Below are 20,043 nucleotides of genomic sequence, written 5' to 3'. Positions count from 1 at the left end.
ATTATTTGACAGAGAGAACACAAGCAGGAGGAGCTGCAGGCAGAGAGAGCGGGAGAAGCAGGCTCCCTGCTGAGCAGGGAGCCCAACACGGGGCTCCATCTGAGGACCCTGAGATCATGACCTGAGCCGAAGGCAGATGCTTAACCGGCTGAGCCACCCAGGCGCCCTGCGTGCTGGCATTTTGTCGTGGTTCTCATCCAGTGATGTGGATCATCTTTTCATGCACTGACTTGCCGTTCACATAGTCTGTCTACTGAAGCATCTGTTCCAACATTGCGCCCGTTTTAAAAATTGGATTATCTTTGGGGCGCCTGGGTGGCTCAGTCATTAAGCGTCTGCCTTCGGCTCAGGGCGTGATCCCGGCGTTCTGGGATCGAGCCCCACATCAGGCTCCTCCGCTGGGAGCCTGCTTCTTCCTCTCCCACTCCCCCTGCTTGTGTTCCCTCTCTCACTGGCTGTCTCTCTGTCAAATGAATAAATAAAATCTAAAAAAAAAAAAAAGGATTATCTTTCTTATTGTTAAGTGGTAAGTGTTCCTTATATTTTTTAGATAGAAGTCTTTTGTCAGATACAGATTTTTCAAATATTTCCTCCAAGTGTGTGGCTTGCCTTTTTGTTTTTGCAACAGTGTCTTTTGGAAAACAAATGTTTTTAGGTTTCATGAAGTCTGATATGTCGTTTTTTCCTTTGTAATAAGCTCATATTCTTGCGTCCTATTTAAGAAATTTTTGCCATGCCCAGGTTGTTTTCCTCTAAAGGTTTTATAATTTTAGCTCTTATTGGTGTACAATACGTTTAAAGTTAATTTTTGTATATGGTGTGAGTTAAGGTTGAGCTTTTTTCCCCCTTTCACCTTTCTTCTGTCTTTCCTTACTTCTTCCTTTCTTTCTTTCCCTTTCTTTCTTTCTCTCTCTCTCTCTTTTCCTTCTTTTATACGACTAATTATTCCAGCATCATTTGCTGAAAAGATTGTCCTTTCTCTATTTAATTGATTTGGCACCTTGGTTGAAAATCCAGCAACCATGTATGCATTACTCTATTTCTGAACTCTTGATTCTATCATATCAAATAAAAGTTACCCAGCTTTGCTTTTCTTTTTCAAAATCAATATGACTCATCTAGGTCCCTTGCATGTTCATATAAACCTTAGGATGAGCTTGTCAATTTATACTGAAAAAAAAAATCTGCTGACATTTGACTGGAATTGCACTGAATCTATAGATTAATTTATGGAGAATTGACAACTTGATATTGACTCTTCTGATCCATGAATATGGTATATCTCTCTATTTATTTAGGTCTTCTTTAATTCCCCTCCACAAAGTTTTGTACTTTTCTGTTTATAGATCTTATCTTTCTTCAGTTGGGTTTATCCCTAGTATCACATTTTTCCATGCTCTTGTTAAATGGCATTGTGTTAAACATTTCATTTCTGATTGCTACAAGTACGTAGAAATACAAGAGATTTTGTATCTTGACTTTGTCTCCTGTAACCTTGCTAAACTCATTTATTTGTTCTAGTAACATTTTTGTAGATGTCTTAGGATTTTCTACAATTTTGTCAACTGCAAATTAAACATAGTTTTATGTCTTCCTTTCTTGTCTAGATGTCTTTTATTTTTTTCTTTCCTTATTGCACTAACTAGAACCAATATTGAATAGAAGTGGTGAGAGTGGACATCCTAACTTCAGTCCTGATCTTGACAGGAAAGCATTCAGTCTTTTGCCATTGAGTATGATGTTACCTGTAGGCGTTTCATAGACATCTTTTGTCAGGTTGGGGAAATTCACTAATTTTCCTAATTTGCTGAATGTTGTTTAGAATGGATATTGAATATTGTCAAATGCACTTTCTGTATCTATTGAGATGATCATATGGTTTTTCCTCTATAGTTTGTTAATAATTTAGCTTGTTAACCTTGATTTTTGAATGCTAAACCAACTTTGCATTCCTGGGATAAAGCCCACTCGGTCATGATGCATTGCCCTTCTTAGCATAATGTTGCATTTAATTTTCTAAATGTTTGTTAAGAATTTTTGCATCCAGGGGCGCCTGGGTAGCGCAGTCGTTAAGCATCTGCCTTGGGCTCAGGGCGTGATCCCGGCGTTGCGGGATCGAGTCCCACATTGGGCCCGGCGTTGCGGGATCGAGTCCCACATCGGGCTCCTTGGCTAGGAGCCTGCTTCTTCCTCTCCCACTCCCCCTGCTTGTGTTCCCTCTCTCGCTGGCTGTCTCTCTGTCACATAAATAAATAAAAAATCTTAAAAAAAAAAAAGAATTTTTGTGTCTGTGTTTGTAAAAAATATTGATTTATCTCTTTCTTGTTATATCTTTTTCTGACTTTAGAATCAGGGTGATGCTGGCCTCAAAAAATGAGCCAGAAAGTGTTCTCTCTTTTTCAATCTTCTGGAAGATTTTGGGCATAATTGTTACTATTTTTTTTTTTGCTTAGTTGTTTGGCAGGGTTCACCAGTGAAGCCATGTGGGTCTGGAATTTACTCTGTGGGAAGGTTTCAAACCACAACCTCAATTTCTTTCACAGATATAGGGCTATTATATTATTTCTTCTTAAGCAAGCTTTGCTAGTTCATATCCTTCAGGAAATTTGTTAATTTCATCTAAGTTGTCAAAGTTGTTGGTAAAATGTTGCTTATATTTCCTTATCATTTTAATGTCTGTAGGATTGGTAGTGATGCTTCTTCTTTTACTCCTGGTATTGGTAATGTGTGTCCTTTCATTTTTTTTTCCTGATCAGTATACATCTAGAGATTTATAAACTTTATTGATTTCTCAAAGAACCAGCCTCAGGTTTCATTGATTTTCTTGATTATTTTCTATTTTTCTGATTTCTGTTTAATATTTCCTTTATTTTACTTACTTTAGTTTAAATTACCTCTTTTTTCTGATTTCTAAAAGTGAAAACTGAGATATTGGATTTGAGACTTTCTTCCTTTCTAATGTAATCACTTAATGATATAAATTTCCTTTGAATCACTTCTCTAGCTTCATCCCACAAATTTTGATATGTCATTTTTAAAAATTTTCATTCAATTCAAAATATTTTCTAATTTCCTTTGTGATGGCTTCTTTGGCCCAGGGGTTATTTAGAAGTGTGTTGTTTAGTGTGAAGGAGTTTTCTAGCGATCTCTCTGCTACTGATTTCTAATATCTCTCTATGAGGATTCAAGAACATACTTTATATGATTTGAATTTATAAACATTTATTACATGTGAAGCAAGGCTAGAGACCCATGGAAGCTTGTTGGTGGGGGAAGCATGGTCTTTACCATGAGCTTCCAGAGAGTTTTAAGCAGATAGGGGATTTGATTTGAATTGTGTTTGATAGGCCTGGTGTGCATCGGATTTGACAGAGGGAAATGGGGATACCTGGGATGGGGAAACCAGCAGCTTGAGGCTTCCGAGTCATCCAAGGAGAGTGGGCAGTTGTCTAAAGGGTCTGGCTCTCCAGGGAAGGGTGTGGAAGTAACTCTGTGACAGGGCTGCCGATGTCAGGCCTGGAGGGCTGGAGGTGAGGGTGAGGAGCCTGGTGTGCTGGAAAGAGCCAGCGGCCTGACCAGGGCTCTGCCATGTGACTCCAGCATGTCACTCCACCTCTCTGAGCTTTGGTTTTCTTACCTCTGAAGTAGGTGGTCCGCCTCAATGAGCCCACAGTTTTAGCAGCGTGGGCTGCTGCCAGCACAGGGAGGGTCTTTGTGTGAATTAGGCAAAGGTGACCCCTTGAGACAGACAAACAACCAAAGGGTGCCCCTGTGATGGAAGGCCTCAAATTAAGGCCCAATATGTTATGCTGCCTTGACATGTAGGGAAAGCAGGAGGGTCTCGAATGGCTAAACTGCAAGTCCTGCCCCACCTGCTCTTGTGGATCGGGCCCCGTAGCAAACAACACTTGTCAAGCAACCAGGGGCCATCCCTGCTATTCCTGAGCAGGGGGCTTCAGTTCCCCGTCAATGGGTGGGATTCCTCTGACACACCAATCACATCCTCCCTCAGGAACCGGGGGTCACTCTGCCCTCTTGGAGCTCCAAAGCCCGCTCCCACAGCCCCCGGTGGTTCCCGCGGTTCCCGCGTGCAGCCCCACGTGTCCTGCAGGGTTCGTGGTGCACCCTGGGCTGTGAGTACCTGTAAGTAATGGACTGCTGCATAACCACGGGCGGGAAGCTCTCCCTCCCCAACGGGTAAATAGGAGGCGATGAGCACAACTCCCCTCTGTGTCCGTGCAGCCTGGGCTGGATTTCAGCCCCCCCATTTCAGGCCTCCTCCGTTGGAGCCTTGGGCAGAGCGCAAGCTGAACACTGTAACTGGCAGCTCCGTCAGCAGCTTCTGTTTGCTGGACTCTGGTCTGTGCTAAGATCTGTTAACCCTGCCGCCCCCTCCCCCCTCCCCGGGAGGTAGGTTCCGCGATTATTTCCATTTTACAGATGAGGACTCTGCAAATGGTGGGGGAGGGGTTGGGACTCAGGTCTGTCCAGATCCTTCCCTTTTTGTCCTAGGATCCACTCTGGTAGCTCGGAGGTGAGAAAACCGCAGCTTCCGGTTCAGTGAAGCAAGTCAGGAGTTTTGAGTGAAGGGGTGAAGATGGGAGCCCGGCGGGGAGGGCACGGAACCCATCTTGTCAACGGGCCAGGCTCTGCAGGGCTGAGGTGGGGGGAACAGAAGTGAGTGGGAAAGCAACCTTCAGCCTCAGTGCTGCCCCTCAGCCCAGCCGCCTGGCGCCGGCCACGCCAGACCCTCAGGGTTCTCCAGATTGCCTCCTCCCTCCGCTGGAGAGGAGGCAATTCCTTGTCGGGATCTCCAGCCAGAGGGGCTCCACGCAGGCGGAACTGCTAGAACCAGGTACTCTCTGTAATGACCACCTCTCGCCGCTTGCCCTTGGCTGCCGCCGATTTCCTAGAATAATCAAAAGACAGGGTGATGGTTTGTGGTGAGACGGCTGAAGGGCTCGGAGGGCGGAACTGGGGGTCAAGTCTTAGGAGCATGTAAACTCCACGAGGGTAGGGTTTGATTTTCCGCTGTGTCCCCAAAGGATAAGACGGTGCCTGAAACACAGTAGATGCTCAAAAAAGTGAAAGAGTAAGTTAACTCCCAGCTTCCCTGCTTCTTAGCTGAGTGTCCTTAGGCAAGTTACATGACCTCTCTGTGTCTTCATTTCCTTGGCAGTGAAATTGAACGTAATAGCACTCTGTGGGGTTGCTGTTTGGATTAAATAAGATGCACTATTGAGGCAGGAAGGGCCCTCTGAGCACCAGCTGTTAGTATTACTATCCTTTTAAAGATTTTATTTATTTATTTTTATTTGAGAGAGAGAGAGAGTGAGGAGGAGCAGAGGGAGAGGGATAAGCAGACTGCCCGCTGGGCGTGGCGCCCGATGCAGGGCTTGATCCCAGGACCCTGAGATCATAACTGGAGCCAAAGTCAAGAGTGGGACGTTTGACTGACTGAGCCACCCAGGTGCCCCCGTCCATTAGCGTGACCTTGGTCCTTGCTCAGCCTATTGCTGCCCCAGGACCACTCTTACCCAGGACACAGCAGCCACACTCCTGGGGCCTGTGCTGTGGGCCAGGCACTGTTCTCAGTGCTTTCATATAACAACTTCAACTCGAAAACGGTTCTTGGAGCTCGACAGGGTTTTGTTTTGTTTTGTTTTAACGCTCATTTTACAAATAAGGAAGCAGAAGCATCGTGGTGATTGGGACCATAAAATAAACTTGAGAGGGGCGCCTGGGTGGCGCAGTCGTTAGGCGTCTGCCTTCGGCTCAGGGCGTGATCCCGGAGTTCTGGGATCGAGCCCCACATCAGGCTCCTCCACTAGGAGCCTGCTTCTTCCTCTCCCACTCCCCCTGCTTGTGTTCCCTCTCTCGCTGGCTGTCTCTCTATGTCAAATAAATAAATAAAATCTTTAAAAAATTAAATAAATAAATAAAAATTTAAACAATTTTTAAAAAACCAATAAACTTGAGGAACGTTCCCTCATTTCTGTTCTCTCAAAGGATGGCGTGAGGGGAGCATGCTGTGTTCCAGAACTGTGCTGTTGATCTGTCTGGGCCTGGGATCCCTTGGGGAAGGAGGGACTAGGGCGGTCAGGGCTGGCTCCATCCTCTTGGGTGAGTTTGGTCAGAGAGGTCAGTGCGTGTCCGGGGAGTAGGGCTTCGGTCCCAGGCAGTCTGGCTGCAGAACCAGGCTCACAGCCTTTGCATTTCCCTGCCTAGGGGATGATCGCTTTCTACCTGGGAGACCTCGAATCATCCCTTTATCTCTCTGAGCGTCTGGTAAACAGCGAAGGAAATAGGCTCTTCTTGGCAGTGCTGTTGCAATGATTACGTGGTTTCCGACGCAAGCCCTGATGCCCGCCGGGTCGCTATCCCGAGGCACTGGGAATGCGGTCAGCTCTCGGCACCCCAAGCTGCTGGTGTCATCTCGATGACAAGCCCAGCAAGCTCCGGCCTCTTCATCTGGCACATCTCCCTCACCCTCGGGCTCTCCTGTCCCGGGGCTGTGAGGAGGCTGCCCCCACATCTGCAGCCCTGCCCAGCTTCCTCCTGGAAGACCAGCCCTACTCCCAGGGTGGTGAGGGATCACTCACTGGTTCTCCAGGTCCTGGATGGTGTCAGGAAGTGGGAGTCCCTGGGTCTCTGGGAGGAAGAGCAGGAGGATGAGGCTGGAAGCCATGGGGATAACACCGTAGGAGATGGGGGCCAGCAGGGGTGCGGCCTGGCGAGTCATCCTGATTAGGGGGCCTGTCACAGCCCCCAGACGACCTGCCGACTGCAGGAAACCATCAGCTGTCATCCTGTGGGTGGAGGGGAGGGCCCAGACCCTTGTCATCGCTGCCACTTTCAAGAAGGGGACTTTCCTGGGTGGGTGGGTGGGTGGGGGAGGCATTTGGCTGGGCCAGGATGTGCCAGGGGAGGGGAAGCTGTGTTGAAGGAGCGGCACTCCTCGAAGTCTCTCCTAACACTACCTCCTCCATGGAGCCCACCCAGATTTTCCCACCCACAGGGGGCCTCTGCTTCCTGAGAACATCCAATCCAGGGTCCTTCATGGACTCTCTAGGACACACCCCATTCTCCCTGGTCTGCTGCGTGTTCCTGGATGCCCAGCCCCTCCCTGCCCTCCCCACTGGCTTTCCCAGGGACATCCCTTTCTCGTGCGCCCTGGGTCTGGCCGCCCCTCCCGGGTGCAGCGTGCAGCCCAGCCTACCGCAGTGCAGTTGGGTAGAGTTCGGGCTTGTAGACAGAGATAGAGGTTAAGCTTATGCCAAAGCACCCCTTTCCCAGCACGGCGAAGACCAGACGCAGGGTCGGCAAATCTGGACAGAGGAAGAGGGTGACATGGGGTCTGCCCAAGGGGTCCCCAGGCAGCCCGGAGCGCAGGGCTTCCTTGACGGCCCCTGGGTGCCCCATGGTGCTGACTCGGTGCCAGGCTGCCCAGGGCTGACGGGGATACGGGTGCAGCATGACATCACGGTCGGTGGCCTGCAGGGGCAGGCGGGCAGGGCCAGAACCCAGCCAGGTCTGGGACGGGCGAGCTGGGCAGCTGAGGGTGGCTCTCAGGGCCTGCTCCCTACGGTGTAAGCGCGCCAAGGCTCTTTGGGGCTGGGCTGTGCTTCCTCCCGTGAAGGAGGGGGTCATGACAGGTCCTTCTCATGGCCCTCCGCCGCTAGGAAGCCCCGCCCCAGCTTTCCCTCCCACGGGTTGTAATGAAGTCTCAGAAACTGTCACCCTTGTCTTTGCAAGTTTTCTCCAAGCTGCTTGTTTGCGAGGCCGGCCCTCTGCCCCCCTCCTGGCTTTGCTCTCAGCCCAGGTCTCCACCAGCCTCCCCGCCTTGAGCCATAAATGAAGACTCGAGAGGGTTTTGGGGGCATTAAAGCCTCATTCAGAAGGACAAGGGCCCTCACCAGCAATCTGCACACAAATGCCTCTTGCTTCTTTAACAAGGGAGAAGAAAACCACCCCAGCGCCCCAGGCTTCGTGTTCCTGCCTTACTTCAAGCAACCTAAAGCATCTAGCAGCTTCCCCAGCCCCTCCTCCCACCTCAGGACCAGCCCCGGGCTTGAAGTCTGGTCCCAGCCCTGGCCCTGTCCCTGGCTCACTGAGTGACCTGTGGCACCCAGCTTCACCTCTCTGAAACTCAGTTGCCTCAGGGGAAAGGGGGGGGCAGTGAGGGGATTGGATGCCTGAGCTGAAGTGGCAGGTGTAGGCTTGGACACAGCCTGCACATAGGGCTGCAGGGGTGCTGGGGTGGGGGGCACGGGAGGGGAAGGACCCCAGGAGGTGCGGGGCGGGGGGGGGGCAGGGAAGCCAGTGCCCCAGGCTGTCAGCCGCTCAGCCCACTCAGGCCACCCCTCCATGCTGCCTAGGCCTCACCTTGTGGGACCAGTACGTTGGCCAGGATGGAGAGGCCAGCCATGGTCTGGAAGCTGGCCAGGGTCATGCGGTGGCCCAAGAAGCTGAACAAGAAAGTGGTGGTGGCCCGGCCCAGTAAGTCCACAGCTCCGAAGAGGACCTGGAGGAGGAAGATGTCGCTCCCCAGGTTTTGCAAGTCCAGGACCAGCCCGTAGTAGGAGACCATTTGGGAGAAGCTGCAGGGCAAAGCCAGAGATGGGATCCCTGCCCCACAGAGGAGAGGGCACATGCCCGGGCTGTCCCCAGATGGCACAGGTGTCCTGAGCACGTCACTACCGGACCCCGAAGAGCCTGTCTGTCGGACGCCGACACGTCTCTCTAGAATGGGGCTGGCCCAGGAGAGAAAGGGCAGGTTTCATTCATTCCGCTTTAGCCGTCACTTCTCAGGCTCCCCGGCCACCAGCCAGCCACCAGCCAGCGGGGACACTTAACTCTCTGGGCTGTGTGCGTCAAGCTGAGCCTCAGGTCTGGCCCTAGCCCTCTCTGGCTTTGCTTCCAGTCGTGGCCAGAACCATGACCTGGCCCCAGCTCTACTAGCCCTGAACCTGGGCCAGTCTCTGCCCCTTCCCGGATGCCCATTTCTTTATCTTGAAAGATAGGATTCTGAGTAGTAAGAGGTGGCCTGTGTTCTTCTTTCAGGAAGGAAATTCTTATTTTCCCAGCTTCTGGGAGTGCCGCCTCTCAGCCGGCGAAAGCATCCTACGACACAGGGCGGAGGGACGACAGAGGGCAGAGGGACAGCTCAGAAGGGCCACCCCAACTCCTTGAGCCCTCCGTGGTTTTGCAGGGGGCCTTGCTGTGACTGCCACTGGGACTGCTCCCTTGCTCTCCCCTCCGCTCCCCTCTCCTAGCCTCCCCATCCGGGGCCACGGGAAGGGATCCCAAGAGGCCTGGCCAATGAACTTCCTGCTTACTGACCTCCACCCCAAGTCTGCTGGCCGGAGGGTGAGGGGGGCAGAGGGGTAGGGAGTGGACATGGGACAGACCGCCCGGGCTTCTGGGTAGCTGAAGCTGAACTGACAGTGGCTGATTTCTGCAGTCTGGAGATCAAGTTTGGACCCAGCAGTGGAATTATGGAATTATTCCCTACTGCTTTTCAAATCCGTCCCCATCCCCGCTTCGCCGACACTCCCCTTGGGCCGCAGCTGTCACCCGCTGCAGACTAAAGCTGCAGTCCTCAGTGTTTCCCCGAAGTCTGGGGAAGCCCCGTGGGGGAGGGGCTCAGCTCTGGCTCCAAGCAGCTGATGCTGGAGGATGTAGGGCCGGTACCAAAGGGGTTACCGGTGGAAGCCGAGACACCCACAAGGTGAGCCCCCTCTGAGCAGCCTGTGATTTGAACAACAAAGGAGGCCGAGCAGCCCCTGGGGACACTGAGGCAGCCTTGAGGGTTTTGAAGGAAAGTTCCCCAACATTCCTGGCACCAGGCACTCCTTCTCATTTGCCAGGAAAAAAAAGAAAAAAGTATTTGATCCATTCTCTAAGACGTAGCAAATATTTGCCATTGGAACCCATATGTGGTTAAATATAGCATAAAATAAACGTTTTCCTAATCTTCAGCTTTATTTCAAGATCAAGTCTCCATCAAACCTGACCCTCATTTCTCAGTACGCTCCCTGCAAGTCACTGGAACTGAATCTGTTTTATTAAGGGCCTTCTGCCGACCCCAGGTGCCCGTGGGCGCCAAAGCGGGGCCTGCCGGTGAGTCCGTGCTCAAGGTGGGGCCTGGTGGGCAAGGAGGCAGCTCAGACAAGCTTCAAAGGCCAGTTCTGTCATCTTGGGCAAGTTACCTGCCCCGCGGGGGGTGTAAATGAACTTGGGGTAAGTGGGCCAGTGGCCCTCTCCAGCCCATAGGCTCCACCTCCAGCCAGGCCTTCAGCGCCCCCTGTCCCTGACCTCCAGCTGGCTTCCCGCCGGACCCCCCACAGCCCCTCCCTGGTGTCGCTGGGACTCCTGCCTCCTGGGAGATCTGCCTGTCTGGGCCAGAAATGGGCTTCCTGAGGCCCTGCAGGAGCTGTTCCCCGCCCCTACCACGGACACAGGAGAGGCCGCGTTTAGGCAACAAACTCGAGCAGTGGATGGGCCGAGTAAGATAGAAGGGCCCACTGCGACCCCCAGGCTGACTGCGAACAGGCCCATCAGCGGCCCACCTCAAAACAGCCAGGAGCCCTCGCTGCCCAATCAGCCGCTTACACCTGGGCACAGGTACCAAAAAAGGAATGCTCCACATGTCCCCCCACCTCCTCCTCCTCCCCCTTAACTACAGCCCCCTCCCCCCACCACCTTCTGGCAGACAGTCTCCTCTGCTCTCCTGCCCGCTGCTCCCTCGCAGTGTATTCAATAAACTTCTAGGTCTTTTGTTCTGTCTTGGGTGAATTCTTCCATCGCGCCAGGCCCTGGGCCCTGGCCGCAGGCCTCCACCGATCCCACCCCATCGGGCTGCTGCACCGACACCGCCTGCCGCAGCCCCAGCCCTGGCTCTGGGAGGGACAAGCGGGGCGACGCACCTCACCAGGAACATGCCACAGCTTCTCCAGCGGAGCCTGGGCACGAGAAACAGGTCCAGCAGCGACCTGCGGGCCTTCGCGGCGGCCATCTCCTCCTCCATGCTGGTCAGGAGCACCTGCGGGGAGAACGGGCACAGTGGGGGGGGCATCGGGCCCGCCTCGCCCCCATGCTAGGGAATGGTGTCCAGGTGGGCAGAGTGATGGGAGGAGCTCCGCCTTGGCTTCTGGAAGCTGGAGAGCCTTGGGGTGGGGGCGGGGATGGAGACAGAAAGAAAGATCTGTCTCTGGCCCCCTGACAGAGCTCCCTTCTGCAGACCTGGCCCCCTTACTCTGAGCCGAGGACCAGTCTTGTGTCCCAGCCCTGGCCCTCTGAGCTGCGGGCTGCTCTGGGCAGTTCCTACACAAAGCCTGACCCCTTCTTGCTCCTCATGGCTGGTGTCACGGTTAGCCTCCTACTCCAGCCACACTGGCTCCCCACTGCACCCAAGTGCCCATCTCCAGACTCTTCCTGCCCCTCTGGGCCCCGCCTGCCCTGTGCTCGGCTCAGTCCTGATCGGCTCACCTCCTCCTGGAAGCCTTCCTGGTCCTCCCACCTCCCACCTGTGCTTTGCTTTTACTGCACATCCTCCCACACCTACTTCCTTGAAATAATCACCTTCAGAGAAGCACATGCAGGTTCCCCCAAACACACCGAGAAGCCCTGTGAGGTGAGTATGTAATGCATGTGGATGGAGGCTGCTGACAAGCTAGCTGGGGGGTTGTCGCTGCTGTTATTGGAGTGGGTAGCGGTGAAGTTGGTGAGAAGACATCCGTGGCTGTCCTCTCCCTGCCATGTCTCACATTCTGGGTCACAAACAGGGGCATCTCACCTCGACGGTCAGTGACTTTGTGGCTTGCTTGTGGCCGTTGATCCTGGCCACCTTTCTGAGCTCCTGAAGGGCTTGGTCTGGTTTGCCCACAATAATCAGCCATCGGGCAGACTCCGGCAGCCACCTGTTATGGAAGCAGAGGCTTGCCTGGGCCTCTGCGCTCTTCCCACATCCTGGGCCCTCCTCGCCAGGTCAGGAAGGGGATGTGGGCAGCCGCTCCCCCAGCGGCAGTGGGAGAGAGACGGCAGCTGCTCTCCCCTCCGCGCTGCTGGTGCCAGCTGGGAGACTGGCAGGCCCCCACGGCTCCAGAGTAAAGCTGAGTCCCAGTGCCTGGCCGCCCTCTTTCCCCCATGCCACCCCATCTGGCTTCCCGGCGGCCAGGGGCTCGCACACGGCCAGTGCACGGGCTGCCTGGGCCTACGGTGATGCTGAGCCCATTTCTGTGACAGCTCACGTCATGCTGAGTTTAACACACACACACACACACACACACACACATCCCCAGCCAGAACTGAGTGGTTTTATAAAAGTAGCCTGCTTCTTCCCGGCCTCAGGGCAGATGGCAGGGAGAGGCATCTCCTGGGTGAAAGGACTGGCATTTTCCCAGCCTGGCGGGGCTTAGCCCTGTTTGCAGAGAAGCTAAGAAGTCTGGAGTCCAGAAGCCCTCTGGCGTAGTGGTTCAAAGAGCCAGCTTGCCTGGGTTCAAATCCCGCCTCTGGCACTTAGCGGCTGGCTGTGTGGCCGGGGACAAGTCACTAAACCTCTCTGGGCCTCAGTCCCTCATCTGAAAATGGTGGTCATCATACCATCTTCCTCGTCAGAAGAAGTGAATACACGTCCGGTATGACCAACAGCACCTGGGACGCACCCAACCAGGGGGACTAGGAGGGGCCTGGTAATTGTGATTACGGGATGTCTTCCTCCTCGCTTACTGATCCTGTTGCTGTCGATAAAACTCGCGTGGTCAGTAGCTTCTGATCTGTTTTATATGGTGACATGTCCCCATGAACTAAAACCGCGTCTGGCAGGGGGCAGTAAATACTCGAGAAGGAATGAATGGGTCCTTGCTACTCTCTATACCCCGCAGTGGACTTACAGGGCTCAGGTCTACCCAACCCCGGCTCACAGACACGAGAGAACTTACAGGATCATGAATTTGTGTCTGTTTCCTGGTCCCTCACCCAAGCACGTGTTTCCAGACCTCGGGGAGTGTTGCAGCACCCCGAAAAATCGTGATAATGGTATCTTTTCATATCCAACGCCAGTCCTCACTGACTCAGGGGCCCGCGGGCGGGCGGGCAAGTGATATGAAGGAATGGGGCTGGCAGGTGGGGGGCAGCTGGTGCCAGGGAGGGGAAGGCCCGGGGGCCAGAAGGAGCCTCAGACCTCTGGCTAAAATGCCCACCCTGGAACTCTGAACCCCCCGAGATGTCTCTCCTCGGCAGGGGCTCTGCACGCATCGTTGCCCTCCATGGCTCTCAGCGTCTCGGGATCCACGCTGGCCAGGGCGGTGGGGGTGAGGGGCACCCTGGCCCTCCAAGTCTCCCTCCTAGTGAGTGACGTCCTCCCCAAGGGCAAAGGCCCCACACTGTACCGACCAGGATATCAGGAAGATGGCAAAGAAGGGCATCGACACGGCCAGCTGGAGGGTTCGCCAGTCCCGGATGGTGAAGGCCAAGGCCCCCAGGATCATCTGGCCAAGGCTATAAGAGCATCCTAGCATTGTGATGGTGACGGCCCTCCTGCGGGTTGTGGTCCACTCCACCACTGAAAGGTGATGCAGGCAGGCGGGTAAGGGCCGAGGGGGGCCTAGGGCTCCATCCCCCGCACCCCACCATGGCAGGTCCAGCCAGAGGAAGGACTCACTGAGCGTCACCGGGGTCATGATGATGCCGGCCACTCCGAAAGCGCTCAGGAACCGGAGGCCACAGTAGATGAGGAAATTGGAAGCAAAGGCGGTGCCGGTGTTGGCCAAGGCCACCTGCAGGCAGCACCAGCTCAGTGACGGCTTCCGCCCGAACCTGTGTTGGAGACAAGCACCGAGGGGGCCTGGAGAGGGGCCCTGGGGACCCGGGCCTGGAGGCAGGTGCTTCAAGGGAAAGGAGGGTTCGAGAGGGTGGGGCACCTGCTGGGGCACCCAGTGCAGACCCCGCCTGCACCCCAGGTCTCCTAGCAGCATGCTCCGAGTGTGCTTGTTACAAAAACGGCAGACGCCTTCATCTCAGGGCCAGCGTCACCTCAGGGTCAAGAAAGGGCTTTGGCTGGGGCGCCTGGGTGGCTCAGTTGGTCAAGCGTCTGCCTTCAGCTCGGGTCATGGATCGAGTCCCACTTCGAGCCCACTGCTCAGTGGGGAGGCTGCTTCTCCTCTCCCTTTCCCACTGCCTCTCTCCCTGGCTTGTGTTCTCTCTCTCTCTCATTCTCTCTCTCTCTCTCTCTCTCTCTCTCTCAAATAAATAAATAAAATCTTAAAGAAAAAAAAAGAATGGGTTTTGGTTGAATCACTGTATTGCACACCTGGAACTCATGTTACAATACATGTTAACTAACTGGAATTTAAGCAAACACTGAACAAAGATAGGCTTTGGCATCAGAAGCCTGGGTCTGAGCACAGCTCTGTCCTGCCTCGGTGACCTTGGGCACAGGACTCGCCCCCGTCTGTGTGATGGGGGTGTGCATGATGACAGCCTCGCAGAGCTGTGAAAATCATGATGCCGACCAAGGGGGCAGTGCGGCCGGGAAGGGAGCGCACGTGGCCTTGGGCAAGCCGGCTGGCTCCCCGCCGGTCTGTGCACGGGGACCAGAGCTCCCACGAGACAACCGGTGTCGGACCCTCAGCCCTCACCTGCACACCCACCGTGCCACTACCACTCCGAGGCTGCCTTAGCCCGAGTCACGGCCTGCGTTTAGCTAAAGTGTGCGTCGGTCCAATGGGAGAGATGTGGGCAAAGCTCAGCCCGCCTGTCTGCGCAGCGCCCGGAACAAGGACGTGCGGCCCAGACCCAGGGCAAGGTCTGGATGCTGACTCTGGCCCTGACGCCAGGCTCACTGGGCAGGCTGCAGATCGACGGCGATCTGGCTCCCTGTGTGGACGGCCCCTGGGGAACGAGCCAGAGCCGCACGGCAGCTGTCCTCTGAAAGTGCCACCTGGACCCCATCCTTCCCCACTGCTCGGGCCCCCCACCATGCTCAGGATTAAATAAGGCCCCCAGGGGACGATGGTAGCAGAACCAGAGCACAAGGAGGCCGCCCTGTGCCAGCTCTCTGTGATTGACCCCCTTTCTGTGATTAACCCACGATAACCCCATGGATAGAGCCAGGTCCCCACTTACAGGAAGAAACGGAGGCACAGAGAAGCAACACACCCACCTTCTAGGGAATTAGGGCAAGAGAAGCGGGGATGGGAACCCAGGGGTCAGACCCCAGAGCCCGCACGGTCAGGAGAAAGTCGGGGAGCTGTTCGTTCATTCACAAAATAATGACTGAGTGCGTGCTGTGTGCTGGATGCTGGGGACACGACGCCCCTGCCTTCTTGGAGCCACGTGTCTTGGGGACGCACACGGTGGATGAGCGAGCACGTGAGTGAGTGAGCACTGTCAGGGTAGGTGCAGTGAGGAAGGAAAGAAGGCATGGCCTGGGTGGCGCCCCCAGCACGTGGTGGGAGGAGGCTGCCTGGGGTTGAGGCCTGTGTGCTGGGCACAAAGAGACCACGGGGAAAACCTTCAGAGCGAGGCTCGGCCACTGGCCACCGGCCCCTCGGGCTCTGCAGCCGGGATGCCGGGGGTGCTCCGGGGGGGCCGGCATGGCCGTGGGGGAGAAGCCAAGTGCCAAGCAGGGGTGGAGGGATGGGGGGGCAGGAACTGTCCTCAATGCGGTGGCGATGGAGGACTTCAGGCTGGCATCAACCAGATCCATGTATAGGTTTTTGCAAAGTCACTCTGAATGGAGGCAAGAGACCCTTGAGGAGGCCAGAGCCTGCCTGGGCAAGAGAGGCAGGTGGCTTGGGCCAGGGGACAGTATGGAGGAGAGGGGCGTGGGGCTGGAGCTGGGGGCGAGGGTAGGAGAACAGGGCTGGCTCCCAGGATTGGGTGTGTGCCATGGGCCAAGGGGGCCGTTTTCCCAGTTGGAGTCTGGTGCGGGGGAGGGGGGTTGGCGCAGGCGGTGGGGGGGTTCTGGGCAGGTGGGGGGGGGTCTGGGCAGGTGGTGGGGGATCCGGCATTGGCCGCAGTAAATGTGAGGCCAATGCTCCTCCATGTGGGAACTCCAAGCAGGCAGCTGGCTTCACCAGCCGAGTGGGTGTGGTGTAGGCGTTACTGGCACTCAGTGGTGGGGCCCGAAGGCCCGAAGTATTGGGGTGGGCAGCTGGCCAAGAGAAGGAGCGGGGATCGGTCCTGGGGGCACCAGCTCACAAGGAGGATGAGGGAGCAAAAAGGGGAGGAGCCAGAGGAGGGGGAAGAGGATTTCTAGTTCACAACGCGCCTTGTACTTGGAGTTGGAAGAACGCGGGTGGGGGCGCCTCGGTGGCTCCGTTGGTTAAGCAGCTGCCTTCAGCTGGGGTTATGATCCCAGGGTCCTGGGATCGAGTCCCATATTGGGCTCCCTGCTCAATGGGGAGCCTGCTTCTCCCTCTCCCTCTGCTCCAACCCCCCCCCACTCACTCGCATGCTCTCTCTCTGAAATACATAAATAAATAAAATCTTGAAGAAGAAGAAAGAGAAGGTTGTTGGCCGTCACTGCTCCCTGGGAACCTGGGACCTGGGACTTGCATCTAGACCAAGGGATCCCCGTCTCTTAAGGAACGTGACATTCATGGGCCATTTCTTTTTTTTTTTTTTAATAAAAGATTTTATTTATTTATTTGACAGAAATAGAGACAGCCAGCGAGAGAGGGAACACAAGCAGGGGGAGTGGGAGAGGAAGAAGCAGGCTCATAGCGGAGGAGCCTGATGTGGGGCTCGACCCCACAACGCCAGGATCACGCCCTGAGCCGAAGGCAGACGCTTAACCGCTGTGCCACCCAGGCGCCCCTTCATGGGCCATTTCTGTACTTCTGTCCCCATGATGCTCATTCTGTCCAGGAGGAGCGGAGGGGGAGAGAAGATACTCACCGGTCAGAGAGGAGGCCCCAGCAGAAGGACCCCAGCAGGACCCCGACCATGTAGATGGACTGGACCATGGGCTTCAGGCTCTGGTAGTCACACACTAGGTCCCACTGGAAGAGAAGGAGCGCACAGCAGCTGGGCTCAGGGGACGCAGAATAGCAGGGCCTGGGTGGCAGAGGGAGGTTCAGGTAGGGAGTTCCCAGCCAGGAGCACCTGGTCAGCCTGGGTTCTGGGGGGGGGGGGCCCTCGGGCCAGGCGACAGAGGTGGAAGGGGTGTGCCGCGGGGGCCTCCGCTCTGTCCTCCCAGCTAGCCGCGTGGCGCACACGTGACTCGGCCACTCCGCGTGGACAGGGGCAGGCAGCAGTGTGCGGGGGCTGAACCACAGGCTGGGGTTCTAACTTGTGGACGGCTGGCTGGGTGAGCCCGGGGGTTCCTGCACCCGCTGAGCCTGTTTTCTCGCCCAGAAGGGGGGCCCTGTAGCTGCTTCCCTCGCAGGGCCGTCAGGATGAGCAGAGAGTGCCGAGGACGTACCAGCGTAATTTCTGAGTGCCTCCTGCCCGGGTCTGGGCAGCCGCAGCCCAAACACCTTCCACCAGGCAACCCTCCACCCAAACCTGACAGCTTCACTCAGTTTCTGCCTCTCTCTCCAGGGCCACTGCAGCAGGAGTCCCCTGTCCCCATGGGGCAAAGCGATCGCTGGAAAATGCAAAGCAGACCCCCTCACTTCCTTGACGCAAAGCCTCCAGTGACTTTCCTTTGCACTTGAAGAAAGTACACCTCACCCACCTTCCATGCATGGTGGCCTGGCCCCTGACCCTTTGTGCCCAGACACATTGGGCCTCCTTCTGCTCCTTGAACACCCCACACCTGCTCCTACTTGGACTTCTGTCCCCACTGGGCTCTCTCCACACCTTCGTGTGACTGATTCCTTGTCTCCTAATCCAGGTCTCACCTCTAGAGAGGCCTTCCCCACCTGCCTCTCCTCCCTGCTCACAGGACCTACTTTTCTCCTTTGTAGAGGCAGGACAGGATGTGATGGAGACCCAGCTTCCGGCTCCTGACCGTCTGGGAGGAGTTGGGTGCTGGAGTGTGTGAGCTGTGTGTCCTGGGCACCTTACTTCCCTCACTGTGCTTCTGTTTTGTTCCTTACCAGATGTAGACAATAAGACCCCGCTCGTGAGATTGGCGCGAGACAGGAGGGGAAGCCTCCGGAACAGTGCCCACCATGGCACAGTGCCTGCCACTCTCCTGTGAGTGCGGCGTTAAATGTTGACAGATTCTGAAGCTGCCAGTAGAACGTAATAAGCTCCTCAAAGGCTCCCTGCTCACCCTGGAACGCTAGCCTCAGATCAGGGTCTGGACCCTCCTAAGCAGTGCGTAAATACGCATTGAGAGACCAGCAGCTAATTCAGTGGCACTGGGGGCATGGTAGGATCCTTCCAGACATGGGCAGGTGGGCATCCCTGGGAGGCCAGGCAAGAGAGCCGTGGGTTTGGCATTGGGGGGGTGCTTACCTCCGCCACGATGGTGGAGGTGAAGGTGCTGCGGTCGTAGACCCAGCCATCCACGCACGGCTCCGTGGCAGCCTCGCTCCAGTTGGTGGCCGTGGCGTTGGGGTCCAGGAGCTGCCACTGCGGTTGGCGGAAGCGGCGACACTGGTGGGGCTCCTGGTTGGGGCCCGGGGGGATGGAGATGGTCAGGAGGGCCTTGGAGGTGAGGTTTGCGGGGGCCTCAGAGCTATTGTCCAGCATGTGGACCCAGCAGCGGTGGCCCGGGATGGCAGCCGAGAAGTTCTCCATCAGCAGCTGGGAGGGCACCAGCATGGAGGGAAGGAGGAGTGTGAAGACCTGCAGGGCCTGGAAGAGGCCCACTCCCCCTGCTCGCTCCAGGAGCTCGGCGAACGCCATGGGCAGAGCCGTGGGTGGCCGGGGTGGCGATCCGGGAGGTCGGGGAGCCCTCGAGTGTCTGGCTGCTGCCAGGATCCACTAGCAAGTGCCGGAACCCTGGGCTATCGGACCTTCTGGCCTCGCTAGGCTGCAGCTGAGTTGGGAGCATGGGCTAGCAACCGGCCGGTCGAGTCAGTCCCGAGAGGCCCAGAGGCTTTCAAGAATCTCCTCCTTACCCTGTTTCTGGGAATGACGCTTGGGTGCCCCACCCCTCGGGAGAGGGGACATCAGGGACAAAGCTCACGTGTCTAGGCTGCCTGGGGCATCCGAGGTGCCCTGGCTCTCCAGCACCGAGAGTAAAAGATCAAGCAGGTGTGAAAAAAAAAAGACGCACTAAGCTGTGATGTTACTGAGCTCCAGCTGTGGAGGGAAGCGCACCCGGCCGTGGCCTTGGTTAAAGTTCAATCTCGGCGTGGGCTCCGGGGCAGGAACGTGGGGTCCAGCTACTGAGGGAGGCTTTGGCAGCTCTCTGCTGGGGGCCTGCTCACATTCCTAAACGGAACTTGCAGACCCTTCTGCGTGTGGCCCTTTAAACCAGGAAACTGTTGGCCTGAGCTGCAACCGTGTTGGACGCTAGACCAAGATTTCAGGCCATTTTGCGACAGCACAGAGGCGGGGGCACCGGGTGGGGCCCTCCCTAGCTGGCCCCCGCCGCCCCGAGGCTGCAGGGAAGCAGGTGGGCTCCCGGAATGGTACGGAGGGAGCTGGCAGGAGGGCCCGGGGCCTGTGCTCATTCCCTCCTTACCGCACATCCCGCCAGGGAGCACGGGAGAGCAGCTTGCAGACTCACTATTTTGGGAAGCTTCTATTTCCAGGTTCCAGGTTGCCTTTATTAGACTGGAAGCTTCCCCAGGGTGGAAAGCATGGCTGTGATCTCCTGACATCCATTCGAAGCCCCTCTTGGGCCTGGGGCTGAGCAGGTGTGTAGACTGGGAAAGTGAGTGAAGTCGTACCTCCCTGACCCAGGGTCTAAGTCCAGCCCAGCTGGAGGCAGCCCCCTCCCCAGCACGCCCCCCAGGCTGAACCTCTTTGCAGCAGCTGCTGCTGGCACTGCGGGCTTGCTGTGTGTTCGGCTCTGTGCTGGCCATGCGGTCCGTATCTTCTCCCTCGCTCCTCATAGCGGCCCTTGCGCAAGAGACTTGGTGCTAATTCCTCCAGACAAGGAAACCGAGGCTCAGAGAAGGCAGGCAGCTTGCCCCA

The 20,043-nt window shown here is 55.9% G+C and overlaps 1 protein-coding gene across 4 annotated transcripts; it reads right to left on the bottom strand.

Annotated features, from left to right (window-relative positions):
* Positions 1 to 3,205: 3,205 nt before the first annotated feature.
* On the bottom strand, positions 3,206 to 19,170 carry SLC22A11 (solute carrier family 22 member 11). Of its 4 annotated transcripts, none has more exons than XM_045775538.2 (10): positions 18,412 to 19,167; positions 16,903 to 17,006; positions 13,664 to 13,818; positions 13,396 to 13,564; positions 11,798 to 11,921; positions 10,929 to 11,044; positions 8,386 to 8,600; positions 7,220 to 7,328; positions 6,603 to 6,809; positions 3,206 to 4,909 (listed from the first exon to the last, which is right to left on the bottom strand). In XM_045775538.2, the coding sequence occupies exons 1-10, from the start codon at positions 18,802 to 18,804 to the stop codon at positions 4,846 to 4,848; spliced, it is 1,656 nt and encodes a 551-aa protein (XP_045631494.2). In that variant the 5' UTR covers positions 18,805 to 19,167; the 3' UTR covers positions 3,206 to 4,845. The 4 variants fall into 4 exon arrangements, with proteins under 4 accessions (XP_045631494.2, XP_045631498.2, XP_045631495.2 ...); XM_045775542.2 differs by having other exon boundaries at positions 16,903 to 17,061; positions 18,412 to 18,536; XM_045775539.2 differs by lacking the exon at positions 7,220 to 7,328 and having other exon boundaries at positions 10,934 to 11,044; positions 18,412 to 19,169.
* Between the last annotated feature and the right edge of the window lie 873 nt (positions 19,171 to 20,043).

Source organism: Ursus americanus, chromosome 24 (assembly GCF_024610735.1).
Source record: "Ursus americanus isolate L20-20 chromosome 24, mUrsAme1.1.p, whole genome shotgun sequence".
NCBI lineage: Eukaryota > Metazoa > Chordata > Mammalia > Carnivora > Ursidae > Ursus > Ursus americanus.
Note: the sequence above shows the minus strand (reverse complement) of the source record. Positions and strands in the feature narration are given on the sequence as shown.